This window comes from Mauremys mutica, chromosome 16 (assembly GCF_020497125.1).
Source record: "Mauremys mutica isolate MM-2020 ecotype Southern chromosome 16, ASM2049712v1, whole genome shotgun sequence".
NCBI classification, from domain to species: Eukaryota; Metazoa; Chordata; order Testudines; family Geoemydidae; genus Mauremys; species Mauremys mutica.
This window is the reverse complement of record NC_059087.1, coordinates 32,655,842-32,669,656: the sequence shown is the minus strand read 5'-3', so window position 1 is coordinate 32,669,656 and position 13,815 is coordinate 32,655,842. Positions and strand designations below refer to the sequence as shown.

The 13,815-nt window shown below is 47.1% G+C and overlaps 1 protein-coding gene across 1 annotated transcript in view; it reads left to right on the top strand.

Annotated features, from left to right (window-relative positions):
- SF3A1 (splicing factor 3a subunit 1) overlaps positions 1–13,815 on the top strand; it is a 28,875-nt gene that overhangs the window by 1,900 nt on the left and 13,160 nt on the right. The window contains exon 2 of the mRNA XM_044989654.1: positions 11,910–12,022. Coding sequence (XP_044845589.1) covers positions 11,910–12,022 — 113 coding nt within the window. The remainder of the gene's footprint in view (positions 1–11,909; positions 12,023–13,815) is intronic.

The window sequence follows — 13,815 nt, the reverse complement described above, 5'->3', positions numbered from 1 at the left end:
TCCCTCCGTGAAAGCTACAGCAGACGCCATAGTGCCAGCAGACGGTGCAGTACGGTGCACTGCCTGTCTCCTGGTACTATGAATCCACCTCGCATGTCCTCTCATCTTTCTATCCACTATTTTATCTAACAATTTCCCACCATTTTTTTGGCTACCATGAAGTGAGCAGCACAGCTTCCTCCGCAAACTCTGCTCTCCCGCTCTTGTATAGCTAGCTAATTTTTCCATGTTGTCTGTCCTGGGCTTATGTGCAAGCTACAGAAGGCAACTGTTCTCCGCCGTTTTTTGGCCATCGTGAACTGAGCTGCACAGCTTCTGCCGCTTTTTCCATGTTGTTGGTCCTGGGCTCCAGGGGAAGCTACAGAAGGCAACAATTTCCTGCCGTTTTTCAGCCATTGTGACCTGAGCCGCACAGCTTCCGCTGCAAACTCTGCTCACGCTTCCACCGCAAACTCTGCTCTCCCGCTCTTGCAGCTCTAGTGAGCTTCCCTACTCGGTGAAAGCTACGGAAGACAACCATTTACTGTCTTTTATCGGCCATCTTGAACCGAACAGGTTTCCTACCTTTCGCGCCCTTTTTCCAGGATTACCCACGCAGGTGCCATAGCGCGGCGATCATGGAGCCCGCTCAGATCTCCATTGCAGTTTTGACCATTGTAAATACCTTGCGCGTTATCCAGCAGTATGTGCAGTTCCTGCAAAACTGGGCGAGGAAGCGACGACAGTGCGATTACTATACTGATGAGGACATGGACATAGACATTCCTAGAAGCACAGCATGTGGCGATTGGGAGATCATGGTGGCATTGGGCCAGGTTCATGCCGTAGAATGCCGATTCTGGGCCCGGGAAACAAGCACAGATGGTGAGACTGCATAGTGTTGCAGGTCTGGGATGATTCCCAGTGGCTGTGAAACTTTCATGGAACTTTGTGACTTGCTGTCCCCTGCCCTGAAGCGCAAAGACACCAAAATGAGAGCAGCCCTCACAGTTGAGAAGTGAGTGGCCATAGCACTGTGGAAGCTTGCAATGTCCGACAACTACCGGTCAGTTGGGAATCAGGTTGGGGTGGGCAAATCTACTGTAGAGGCTGCAATGCTGCTAGTACCCAGCACAATCATTGACCAGCTGCTATCAAGAGTTGTGACTTTGGGAAACGTGCAGACCATTGTGGATGGCTTTAATGCGCTGGGGTTCCCTAACTGTGGCGGGGCGATAGACGGAACGCATATCCCTATCTTGGCCCCGGCACACCGGGGCGGCCAGTACATAAACCACAAGGGGTACTTTTCCATGGTGCTGCAAGCACTGGTGGATCACAAGGAATGTTTCACCAACATCAATGCGGGATGGCCAGGAAAGGTGCATGATGCTTGCATCTTCAGGAACTCTGGTCTGTTTGAACAGCTGCAGGAAGGGACTTACTTCCCAGACCAGAAAGTTACTGTTGGGGATGTTGAAATGCCTATAGTTATCCTCGGGGACCCAGCCTACCCTTTAATGCCATGGCTCGTAAAGCCGTACACAGGCACCCTGGACAGTAGTAAGGAGCAGTTCAACTATAAGCTGAGCAAGTGCAGAATGGTGGTAGAATGTGTTTTTGGATGTTTGAAAGCGCGCTGGTGCAGTTTACTGACTTGGTTAGATCTCAGCACAACCAATATTCCAATTGTAATTGCTGCTTGTTGTGTGCTCCACAATATCTGTGAGAGAAAGGGGGAGACATTTATGGCAGGGTGGGAGGTTGAGGCAACTCGCCTGGCTCCCAATTTCACACAGCCAGACAACAGCGCAATTAGAAGAGCGCAGCAGGGCGCGCTGTGCATCAGAGAAGCTTTGAAAACCAGTTTCATGATTGGCCAGGGTACAGTGTGACAGTTGTGTTTGTTTCTCTTGAAGTTACCTGCCCCCTAGTGTGTATATATATAGATATAGATATAGATAGATATATTGTTTAAAAACTGTTCTTTATTATTTGTTGCACAACACATTGAGAGAAATCCGAAGGTAGACCAGGGGGAGTGGGTATTGGATTGGGGGGTGAAGGAGGAGGGAAGGACAAGTCCAGAAACCAAATCAAAAGTTTGCATATGCCAGCTTTCTGGTGCTTGGGCGATCCTCTGGGGTTGAGTGTGTGGGGCCCCGTAGCCTCCCGCCTCGTGTTCTTGGGCGTCTGGTCGAGGAGCTATGGAACTTGGGGAGGAGGGAGGGCGGTTATACAGGGGCTGCAGTGGCAGTCTGTGGTCTTGCTGCCTTTCCTGCATTAGCTCCACCATACTGCAGATCATGTCGGTTTGCTCCCCCATGAGCTTGACCATAGTATCCTGCCTGCTCTCATCGCGCGCGCCCCTCCTCTCTTCATGTTCCTGTAATGCTTTACGGGACTCTGCAGTTGTTTGCCTCTACGCGTTCAGCTGGGCCCTATCAGTGCGGGAGGACTGCATGTTGTCCTGAGTTCTAATCTGGACCATCCTCTGGGACAGAGTAGACAGGGGCCATGTTGAAACGTTTGCACCTGTGGGAGGATAAAAAGGGAGGGTGGTATTTTAAAAGATACATTTCAGAGAACAAACGGGACACTTTGGTGTGAGTAAGTCATAACACACAGCCGGGCAACAGAATTCAGCTTGCAGGCAGCCTAGGGGCATGCGGGGTTCTGCTTCTATATTCATTTCAATGCTTTCAAACTGCTGGGCCCCCTTTCCCATAGTAAGCAATGCCTGGTGGGTTTGCCATATAAAAGGAGGGGCTGCGGGCTCTCTGGGATGATCACTTCACACAACACCCCCTCCCTCCCTCGCACCCACCACGTGGCTCCGATGAGGCTCTGAGCAGGAATGAGCCCTTTAAACTAAACGCGAACAGCCCAGCATGGCTGGGTTCCCCCCTCCTGCCCCCTACCGCGTGGCTCTGATCAGGCTCTCACTCACCAGAATTACCTTCTCCAGGGTCATGGTCCGGGAGCCCGCCTTGGGAGTGAGGGGGAGGCTATTGGCTCCAGCGTTAAGAATAGTTCCTGGTTAGGGGGGGAAACTGATTCCTCACTTGTTGCCCGTGCACTGTCCTCCTCCTCCTCTTCGTCCTCCAATGACTCTTCCTCCTCGCTCTGTGCAATTCCCCCCTTGCAGATGTTCATGGATAATGGTGGGGTAGTGGTAGCATCACCTCCCATAATTGCATGCAGCTCACAGTAGAAGCAGAATGTATGGGGCTGTGATCCAGAGTGCCCATTCGCTTCCCTGGCTTTTTGGTACACTTCCCTGAGCTCCTTGATTTTCGTACGACACTGCTCTGTGTCCCTGGAGTAGCCTCTTTCCATCATGGCCCTGGAGACTTTAGCGTACGTATTTACGTTCCTTTTTTTGGAACGTAGTTCTGCCATAACAGACTTGTTTCCCTGACATGCGATAAGATCCAGTAGCTCCCATTTGGACCATGCTGGAGGTCGTCTGCGAATCCGGGACTGTGTGATCTCCTATGATGGTGGACTCTGCATGGTCACCTGTGATGGTGGACTGTGCTGATGGTCACCTGTGCTGATGGTGAACAACCAAGAAATGAAATTCAAAAGTTCCCGGGGCTTTTCCTGCCCACCTGGCTAGTGCATTGGAGTTGAGAGTGTTGTCCAGAGTGGTCACAAGGAAGCATTCTGGGATACTGCCTCCGGGAGCTAACATCAAATTGCGTCCACAATACCTTTAACCGGCATTGTGATCTTGATTTAAGTGCTACTCCACTTGCCGAGGTGGAGTACAGAAATTGGATTAAAGAGTCCTTTAAATCGAAAAAAAGGTTTGGTTGTGTGGACGGAATCTTTTTTTTTTCCCCCGAATTAACTCGGCTATTTCCGAAATAACAGACTAGTGTAGACCAGGCCTTGGATTCTGTTCCTGGCTTTCTGGGTGACCTTGAGCAAGTCACTTCCCCGCCCTATGCCTCAATTTCTCTATTTGTAAAAGGGGGATAATGATACCAACCTCCTCTGTAAAGTGCTTTGAGATCCACTCATGAAAACCACTATATGAGGTAGCTATTATTACTACCTTTGAACTGGCTGCATTTCAGCATTGTGTGAAGTGAGTTATCTCAAGGTTTCTCTCAGTGCTTGGCAAACTAAATAGGGAATTACTTCACCCACCACTAAAATGCAACCTCTGAAGGCGGAAGCTGTTGAACAGCTCACTGCAACCCTACTTGACTCTAGTTCAGGACAGAAAGTGAAGAAGAGTCGTTTATCCACTGGAAACTGAAGGAGGAACAGGGAACAGAATGTTAGTATCCAAATTGGAATTTGACAGGAAATCAGGATTTATGAAAAGCTTATAATTGCTTGGGATGCTGACTCTGTACTGGAGGAAGAGGGAGAATGTCACCTACAGAATCTCTTATCCAAGTACTGATCTGTCCTCTTTGCTTAGCTTGTGGCAACTAGATATGGCTGCACACAGTGTAGAGTGGTTTGCAGATCATCTCTTTTGAATATCAAATATCGCAGAGCCTTATAGTTGACTGAAGGGAGAGAGAAATTCATTCTGATGCTTACAGTTCTGAAAAAAAAAATCTCTGGCTCAAATTACTTAAGCTTAATTCTCATTGTTAAAGGTTTTATTTTTCTAGATTGGTAAAATTCTGTTTGGTGCTTTCTGCTCCTGCACAGTTGACAGTTTGGACTAAGCAGTTTCACTTTGGTCAATTTTGGAAGACAGTGATTGGTTGCTCTTAAGAATTTTTTCCCCTCTGCCTGCTCATTTGCACTCCCTCTACAGGCAGCTGGTCTCCACAGTCTTAAATTCATCTTATGCCTAAGCGCCCAACAGACACCTGCAACTACTTATGAGGCAGTCAACTAGCTAGGCAAGCGAAAAATGCTGCATTTGTGTATGAGCCAGAATTATTTCAGTGAAAGGCTCATGGTGATGCAGTTGCGATGGTCTCTCTTGCTTTTCTTTGAATCCAAATGAAGAAGTCAGAGTCTTGGATCCTCTCTCCTTGAAGGCAGAAGGGTCTGCTACATCCTGTTACAGCAAGGCTCAATACTGTAGCACTGAGATTACTCACAAAGACCCTAAAAGTAGCAGCAAAAGCAAAATCCAAGCGATTCCCTACAGTGCATCCAGTTGAGATGCAGAGGCCCAGGTCATTTTGTTCCTTTTCTAACCTGGAATTTGTGACAAACATGGAAGAAAGTTCTCGAACTTCTTCTCAAACTCCTCGAATTTCCCACCTGGAAGCTGCCATTAGCATAGCAGAAAGGAAGGTTGCCCAGTCAAGAACACATAAAGATGCCTTTCAAGGCCACAGGTCTTCAGCCTGTCCTACACAGAGGGATGAGAGAACATCTTGAAGATATTGTTGCTTAGACTGGTCCCATGAGCAAGATACAGTCCAGACCATTTTTTCTCACTCATTCATCCTCCATTGGGCTCAGTGTGGTTCCATCCTCTGACACATTCTATCCAGCCCAAGGAGTCATTTTGGTGGTGAGAGGACTCAAACAGCCTGGTATTCCCCTGGATAATCCATGATCTTCTCTTGCCATGTGGGTAGAGCAGTATCTTTTTCTCTACCCCAAGCAGTGCTTCCCATAACCAGAAGATGGCTGAAGATTGCATGAAATCCACTAATGATCTTGTCACGCCAATCTAATTAACCTGTGAAATGCTCAGATACTTATGTGATGGGTGCTGCTATATAACCCTAAAATAAACAGCAAAACTGTTCACCTGGTTCAACATCCCAGGCCAACCAGAACTAACTCAGATAAATAGAAGCTGTCCCAGTGTTGCTAAGAAATAGAAGCTACTGGGGGATGCCAGAAGTAGATTCTTTTGCCACTCAAATAAATTAGAAAGTTACCAAATTGTTTAGCGGGTTCAAGAAGCCATGGGCGCATGCAGTGCATGCTGCCTGTATGAGATGGGCAGGGAGCTTGAAATACGGATTTCTGCCCTTTCCCTCATCTCAGGGATCCTTCAGAAGATTAAAAAAGAAAAGATGGAATACTTGTTAAACTCACCACTCCAATGTGACTTTGCAAGACTTGATGTTCCAACTTCCTGCTCCTAACCAGGAACTTAAAATCATCTGTCTAGTTGCCCCCATTCCTTCTGCCTCAGAATTCTTTCTCTCCCCCACCTTTCCATAGCATTTTGGAGACTAAGGGTATGTCTACTCTACGGGATTATTCCGATTTTACAGAAACCGTTTTTTAAAACAGATTGTATAAAGTCGAGTGCACACGGCCACACTAGGCACATTAATTCGGCAGTGTGCGTCCATGTACCAAGGCTAGCGTCGATTTCCTGAGCGTTGCACTGTGGGTAGCTATCCTATAGTTCCCGCAGTCTCCCCCGCCCATTGGAATGCTGGGTTGAGATCCCAGTGCCTGATGGGGCAAAAAACATTGTCGCGGGTGCTTCTGGGTACAGCCTCACCCCTCCCTCCTTGAAAGCAGCAGCAGCCAACCGTTTCACACCTTTTTTCCTGGGTGAACTGTGCAGACGCCATTCCACGGCAAGCATGGACCCTGCTGAGCTCAAGACAGCAATCATGGAGGTTTTAAACACCTCGCGGATTCTCGTGCAGTCAATGCTGAACTGGGACCTGCAAAGCCAGGCGAGTAGGCAGCGCGGCGACGAGAGTGATGAGGACATGGACACAGAATTCTGTCAAACTGTGGGCCCCTGCGCTTTGGAGATCCAGCTGGTAATGGGGCAGGTTCTAGCCATTGAACGCTGAGTTTGGGCCCGGGAAACAAGCACAGACTGGTGGGACCGCATAGTGTTGCAGGTGTGGGACGATTCCCAGTGGCTGCGAAACTTTCGCATGCGTAAGGGCACTTTCATGGAACTTTGTGACTTGCTTTTCCCTGCCCTGAAGCGCCAGAATACAAAGATGAGAGCAGCCCTCACAGTTGAGAAGCGAGTAGCGATAGCCCTCTGGAAGCTTACAAAGCCAGACAGCTACCGGTCAGTCGGGAATCAATTTGGAGTGGGCAAATCTACTGTGGGGGCTGCTGTGATGCAAGTAGCCAAAGCAATCACTAAGCTGCTGCTACGAAAGGTGGTGACTCTGGGAAATGTGCAGTCATAGTGGATGGCTTTGCTGCAATGGGATTCCCTAACTGTGGTGGGGTGATAGATGGAATCCATATCCCTATCTTGGCACTGGAGCACCAGGGCACCCAGTACATAAACCGAAAGGGGTATTTTTCCATGGTGCTGCCAGCACTGGTGGATCACAAGGGACGTTTCACCAATATCCACGTGGGATGGCCGGGAAGGGTTCATGACGCTCGCGTCTTCAGGAACACTACTCTGTTTAAACGGCTGCAGCAAGGGAATTATTTCCCAGACCAGCAAATAACAGTTGGGGATGTTGAAATGCCTGTCGTTGTCCTGGGAGCCCAGCCTACCCCTTGATGCCATGGCTCATGAAGCCATACACAGGCAGCCTGGACAGTACTCAGGAGCTGTTCAGCTACAGGCTGAGCAAGTGCAGAATGGTGGTAGAATGTGCATTTGGCCGTTTAAAGGCGCGCTGGTGCACATTACTGACTCGCTCAGACCTCAGCCAAACCAATGTCCCCATTGTTATTGCTGCTTGCTGTGTGCTCCACAATCTCTGTGAGAGTAAGGGGGAGACCTTTATGGCGGGGTGGGAGGCTGAGGCAAATCACCTGGCCGCTGATTATGCACAGCCAGACACCCGGGCGATTAGAAGAGCACACCAGGAAGCGGTGCGAATCAGAGAAGCTTTGAAAACCAGTTTCATCACTGGCCAGGGTACAGTGTGACTGTTGTGTTTTGTTTCTCCTTGATGACCCTCCCCCCTTGATTGACTCATTCCCTGTAAGCCACCCACCCCCACCCCACCATCGAGCACAGCTTGCTTTCTACGGAAATAAAGTCACTCTCATTTAAATTTCATGTATTCTTTATTACTTAATTATAAAAAGAGGGAGAGAACTGACAAGGTAGCCTGGGTGGGGCTTGGGAGGAGAATAGTAGGGAAGGAAAAGGCCACTAAAAAAATTTCATAATAATGAGAGCCTTTTGGTTGGGCTGTCCACTGGGGTGGAGTGGGCAGGTTCACTGAGCCTACCCCCTCTTACTCGTCTGGCGGGTGAGGAGGCTAAGGAACATGGTGAGGGGGGAGGGTGGTTATACAGGGGCTGCAGCAGCACTCTCTGATCCTGCTGCCATTCCTGATGCTCCACCATACGCCGGAGCATGTCAGTTTGATCACGCAGCAGCCCCAGAGTTGCATCCTGCCACCGCTGATCTTCCTGCCGCCACCTCTCATCTCGAGCATCTCTCCTCTCATCTTGAGCGTCTCTTACTGTACTTTGCTTCCACGTCCTTCCACTCATTCAGATGAGCTCTTTTATTGCGGGTCACTTCCATGATTTCTGAAAACATTTCTTCTCACGTCTTTTTTTTTCCCGCCGCCTTATCTGAGATAGCCTTCGGGACGGAGTAGGGAGGCTTGAAAAATTTGCAGCTGCATGAGGGAGGGGAAAAAAGGGAGAGAAGTATTTAAAAAGATACTTTTTAGAGAACAATGGTTATACTCTTTCACGGTGAACAATACTATTCACCTTACATAGCACATGTGTCTTCACTACAAGGTCGCATTTTGCATCTTAATATTGAGTGCCTGCAGCTTTGGTGTTACCGTTGAGTGCTGCTTCTTTCCTGTTAACGTGCAGCAGCAGAAACCACCCCGTGGCTGGCATCATGGAAGATCACTGCTAAACACCCGCCCTTCCCCACCCCCCAACTGCGTGGCTGGTAGCAGGAAAGATCCCTGCTAGCCAAACGCGGAAAAGCTCAGCACCAATCGCGCCCCCGCCTTCCCCCCACTTGGCTACCTGCAGGGAAGGATTTCTTTTAAGCCACAGGCAAACAGCCCAGTAGGAATGACCTTAAATTCCTGAATTTCAACCATGTTACCATGAACGATATCACTCTCCTGAGGATAACACAGCGAGGTAAAGAACAGATGTTGCTTGAATGCCAGCAATCACCGGGACCATACGCAGCTAGGCTTTGTCATGCAATGATACCAGATTACTTGTTACATGCATGGCGTGGTCAAGTGTCCTACCATGGAGGACGGAATAAAGCAGCGCTGCCCAGAAACCTTCTGCAAAGGCTTTTGGAGTACCTCCAGGAGAGCTTCATGGAGATGTCCCTGGAGGATTTTCGCTCCATCCCCAGACATGTTAACAGACTTTTCCAGTAACTGTACTGACCGCGAATGCATCCCAAGCCCTCAGGGCAAATTAATCATTAAAAAATGCTTGCTTTTAAACCATGTCTTATATTTACAAGGTACACTCACCAGAGGTCCCTTCCATGGCTTCATTGTCTGGGATAGTTGCTTGGGAGGGTAATTCCGTCAGGGTGAGAAAAAGCTCCTGGCTGTTGGGGAGAATGGAGTGCTGTGTGCTCGCTACAAGCTCGTCCTCCTCTTCCTCCTCATCTTCCCCGTCCGCAGAATCCTCAGCCATGGCTGCGATTACCACCCCCACCTCGGAATCCACGGACAGGGGTGGGGTAGTGGTGGCGGACCCCCCTAAGATTGCATGCAGCTCAGCATAGAAGCGGCATGTTTTTGGCCCTGCCCCGGACTTTCCGTTTGCTTCTTTGGTTTTCTGGTAGGCTTGTCTGAGCTCCTTAACTTTCACACGGCACAGTACTGAGTCCCTGGTGTGGCCTCTCTTCATCATGGCCTTGGAAATTTTTTCAAATGTTTTTCCATTTCGTCTTTTGGAACGGAGTTCTGTTAGCACAGTATCCTCTCCCCATGCAGCAATCAGATCCAGTACCTCCCGTGCAGTCCATGCTGGAGCTCTTTTTCGATTCTCAGGAGACTGCATTGTTACCTGTGCTGATGAGCTCTGTGTGGTCACCTATGCTGGTGAGCTCTCCCGTTCGCGGGGCTTTTCCTGTCTACCTGGCCAGTGCATCCGAGTTCAGATGGCTTTCCAGAGCGGTCACAATGGTGCACTGTGGGATAGTTCCCGGAGGCCAATACCATCGAATTGCGGCCACACTAACCCTAATCTGACATGGCAATACCGATTTGAGCTCTACTCCCCTCGTCGGAGAGGAGTATAGATATCAGTTTTAAGAGCCCTTTATATCGATATAAAAGGCTTCGTTGTATGGACGGGTGCAGCGTAAAATTGGTTTAACGCTGCTAAATTCGGTATAAACGCATAGTGTAGACCAGGCCTAAGTGGCACATCCGTTGTGATACAGGATTATCAGATTTTGTCCCTGGATGACTAGTGTCTAGTAGACAGACATCCAGTTTTCTTCACACCCTTTATAGGCTGTGAGCAGCTCTCTCAGTGCTGTTTGGACAAATAAATTTCTCTGAACATGGGGCCCATTTGCTTGAAAGACCTGTAAGATTGAGTCAGAGTTGCATTTTGGGTTGTCGGCTTGAGCCTTCTAAGGTCAAATTATTGTTCTCAGGGTAACAGGAAGGAAAGTAGAAGGGTTTATAGCAGGATCTTATTCCTGTATCATGTGTTCTATTTAGGCTCTATCCATATGAAACCATTTTGACCCTGCAGTCCCTCTGTAGTCTAGAGTACTAATATTTTTAAGTCTCCTTGTTCCTCCCTTTTGAGTCTGACCACTCTCCCTCTACACTTAGTTTTTCTAAAACATCTTTTTATGGCAATTTTTCCTTTGTTCAGGCATATTGGAGAGAGGTCTGTTCACTCCAGTAAATAACTGCTTCCGGTCTTCCACAAGGTTAAAGCAGTTCTCAGGAAGAGTTCCAGGGATGGTGCTCAAGTTAAGGTCTTTCTTTCTTCTCAGTCAGGAAATTGACTTACAAACTTTCTTACAGAAGAACTTTTGGCACAGTTTTGAGAGGGTCAAAACTCTTAACTCTCATTTACATGGAATTCATCAGATTTTAGCTCCTTATTTGGGATCTGAAAGTGTCTCCAAAAAAGTTTAAAAGCTTCCAGATCTGCCCTAGTTAGATGGTCAAAGTCCTGTATTCTGTATGTGATGTTGGGACTTCTCCCCAGCAGCACTTAAAGCCCACTCTACTGGGCTGTGGGCTGAAAGGGAAAGGGCTTCAGTGAGGATTGTTTAAGGCTGCCACCTGGTGGCCTTTCATATACGTCTTGAGTCACTGTTCCTTGATGTGTTATCTTCTGCAGCAGATGCCCTAGGCAGGTTGGTGCTCAGTATTGCTGCTTGGTAAAGAGCAGGGGAACCACTGGATGCTGTTATTTAGAGCCTAATGGTTCAGATTGTTGAATGAGTAGGAGCAAAAAGGAAAAATCACTTTATCAGTAACCTGAATTTGTTCAGCAAAGCATTTGACAATCTAGCATTTGACCCTTTCAGGCAAATAATACCTTGCTGTTCTATAGAGCTTTCCATTGGCTGATGTCAGTGCGCTTTCAAAGGAGGTAAGTTATCCTATTTTATAAATGGAGAAACTGCGGCACCAGGAGGTGACGTGAGGTGATTTGCCCAAGGTCGCTCAACAGGTCAATATCAGAGGTGGGAATAGAACCCAATCTCCTAAATCACAGTCCAGTGGCTTGGACTACTACTTGACATTGCTGATTGGTCTCTGTCTCCCAAGCTCAAACAGCAAAGGGAAACCTGTTGATCCAGATTGTTGTGCTTTGTCTCAGAACCTGATTAACAAATGATGAAAATCTCCCTTTCTGTTATCACCAGCTTTGATCATGTTTGCTATAGTTTAATATCCTGACATGCTGATTGCAAATTCTACAGTGAAGAGAGATGCTTCCATACCTCCTCATCTTCTCTCCATGTAACCACTATGTGCTAGGACTACTGTTTTTGTTAAATGAGGTGGGACTATGGTAAGACTGTAGAAAACCTTCATTTGTTCTTACTGCAGCCAGAAGATGAGCCAAAGGAGGAAGTGGCACCAGCCAAACCTGTTGTGGGAATTATTTACCCTCCTCCAGAAGTCAGGAATATTGTGGACAAGACTGCCAGCTTTGTAGCCAGGTAAGTAACACTAGCTTGGGCTCTCATTTCATGGGATTTTCAAGCCCTCTTGGGAATGCCACTCACTGTGCTGATCCAGAAACGAGCAGGTCTCCAGATTAATTGGCATCAGAATGTGCTGTTCGTTTGGTGGGGCTGGGGAATGTTTTTGTGCTGCCTTGCAAAATCATAATGAAAGTTTACCAGTTGAGGTGCAAAATTTACTTGCTTGTCTTTGCCACAAGGAAGATGGTAGACAAAAACAAGAGTCTACTTCTGTCAAAAATTACACCCTCAAGGTAAGCTGGTGAGTAAAATTTGCTAAGGGTGCTTTTGCGGTTTTTATAATTGTTTTTACGGTGGATCACTCCCTGATCTGAAAGGGAACTTGGTACATTCCAGGATTCTAACAAAAATGAGAGATTAGTGCCCTCTCGAGAGACCAAATTAACTAGAGGTTCAGTGACAATATTACTTTGAACATATTTTACAATCTGCGAACCAAATTATAGGTTTATAGAATGTCAAGGACAGAAGTACCTGCCTCTTCCTTGTTGGGGCGTGAGGTAACTCCCTATACATACCAGTATATGGCTCTGTAAACTGAGTCAGTCGGTATGAAATGAGTCTACTAGAGGGGCATGCAAAGTTTATGGGGTCTTAGTTTAACAAGTTTTTTAAAAATTGAAATGAGATCTAGGGCTACTTGAATCATTGTTCTAAATGCTGAATCTCCTGGTGCAGTACTTCTGGTGTAAACAGAACTTGTGCTAAGCATGATCATGTGTGCTTGGTGGCGTGAATAAATGCCACTAGTGAGAATTGTTTAGGTTGTGATGGTAACAGGGAAGTAACTTTCTTCTGCCACCTCTTTCTATTCTGCCTGCTACCCAAGAAGTTTGCATATGGTGAGCCCATTATGCTAGCCTGTGCTCCAGTAGATAAGCACCCTACTACATTTCCCATTATTGTGGTGCGGTAGAAAGCAAATAGTGCAGGGCTCCAACACAGAAGCACATTGCGTTGATACAGATGCAGAGGGAATAACTAGTGTATGGTTAGAGATAGTACTGGAGCCCTTCATATATCTCAGTAGAAACTCTCCATTCCCAAACCTTAGACATGAGCTGCCAGCTTTGATTGTTAACTCACTGGCATAGCAAACTATGTATTAGCTAGGCAGATATTCTAGTTTTTTCAATTGTGTAAATAAATGTTCATGTACAGATTGATGGTATGTTGGCACTGACTGAAGCCTAGGGAGACAAGGTTTTGGTCTTGCTGATGGTGAACAAATAGTCCAGGAGGAGGTAAATGAATAGCTGAAAACTTCAGCTGTAGTGCAAATTCTTGAGCCTTCTGGCATCCACACGCGAAAGCACATAATGTTCCATTGTAGTGGTACAAGGCTGAAGCGTTATCCCTGTTGGCCAAAGTCAGTTACTGAATTATGGTGTCTTAAAAATTAAATATTTAGTGGATCTTGTTGAACAGACTGATGGGATATATGTGCCTAGTTAGGCTAGGAAAAAGAATTGTGGATCAGTTGTTGCTATGGCATTTTTGTTGGAACAAGGTTTAATGCTTATGTAAGATTTAAATATGACTTCAGCTTTAGCTTCTAGCGCACTAAAAGCAACAATACAATCAATTCTTGGATTGGCTGCTTGATCATTAATTTTTAACTTTTAAGAACCTTGTTGTAAAGAAATGCTGTGTACATAGCACTTTAAGGAGGAAAGTTGATGCATTTTAAATAATGTAGCAGTCTCTTATTGGGCTAATCAGCAGTCCATAAACTTTCTTCTAATCCA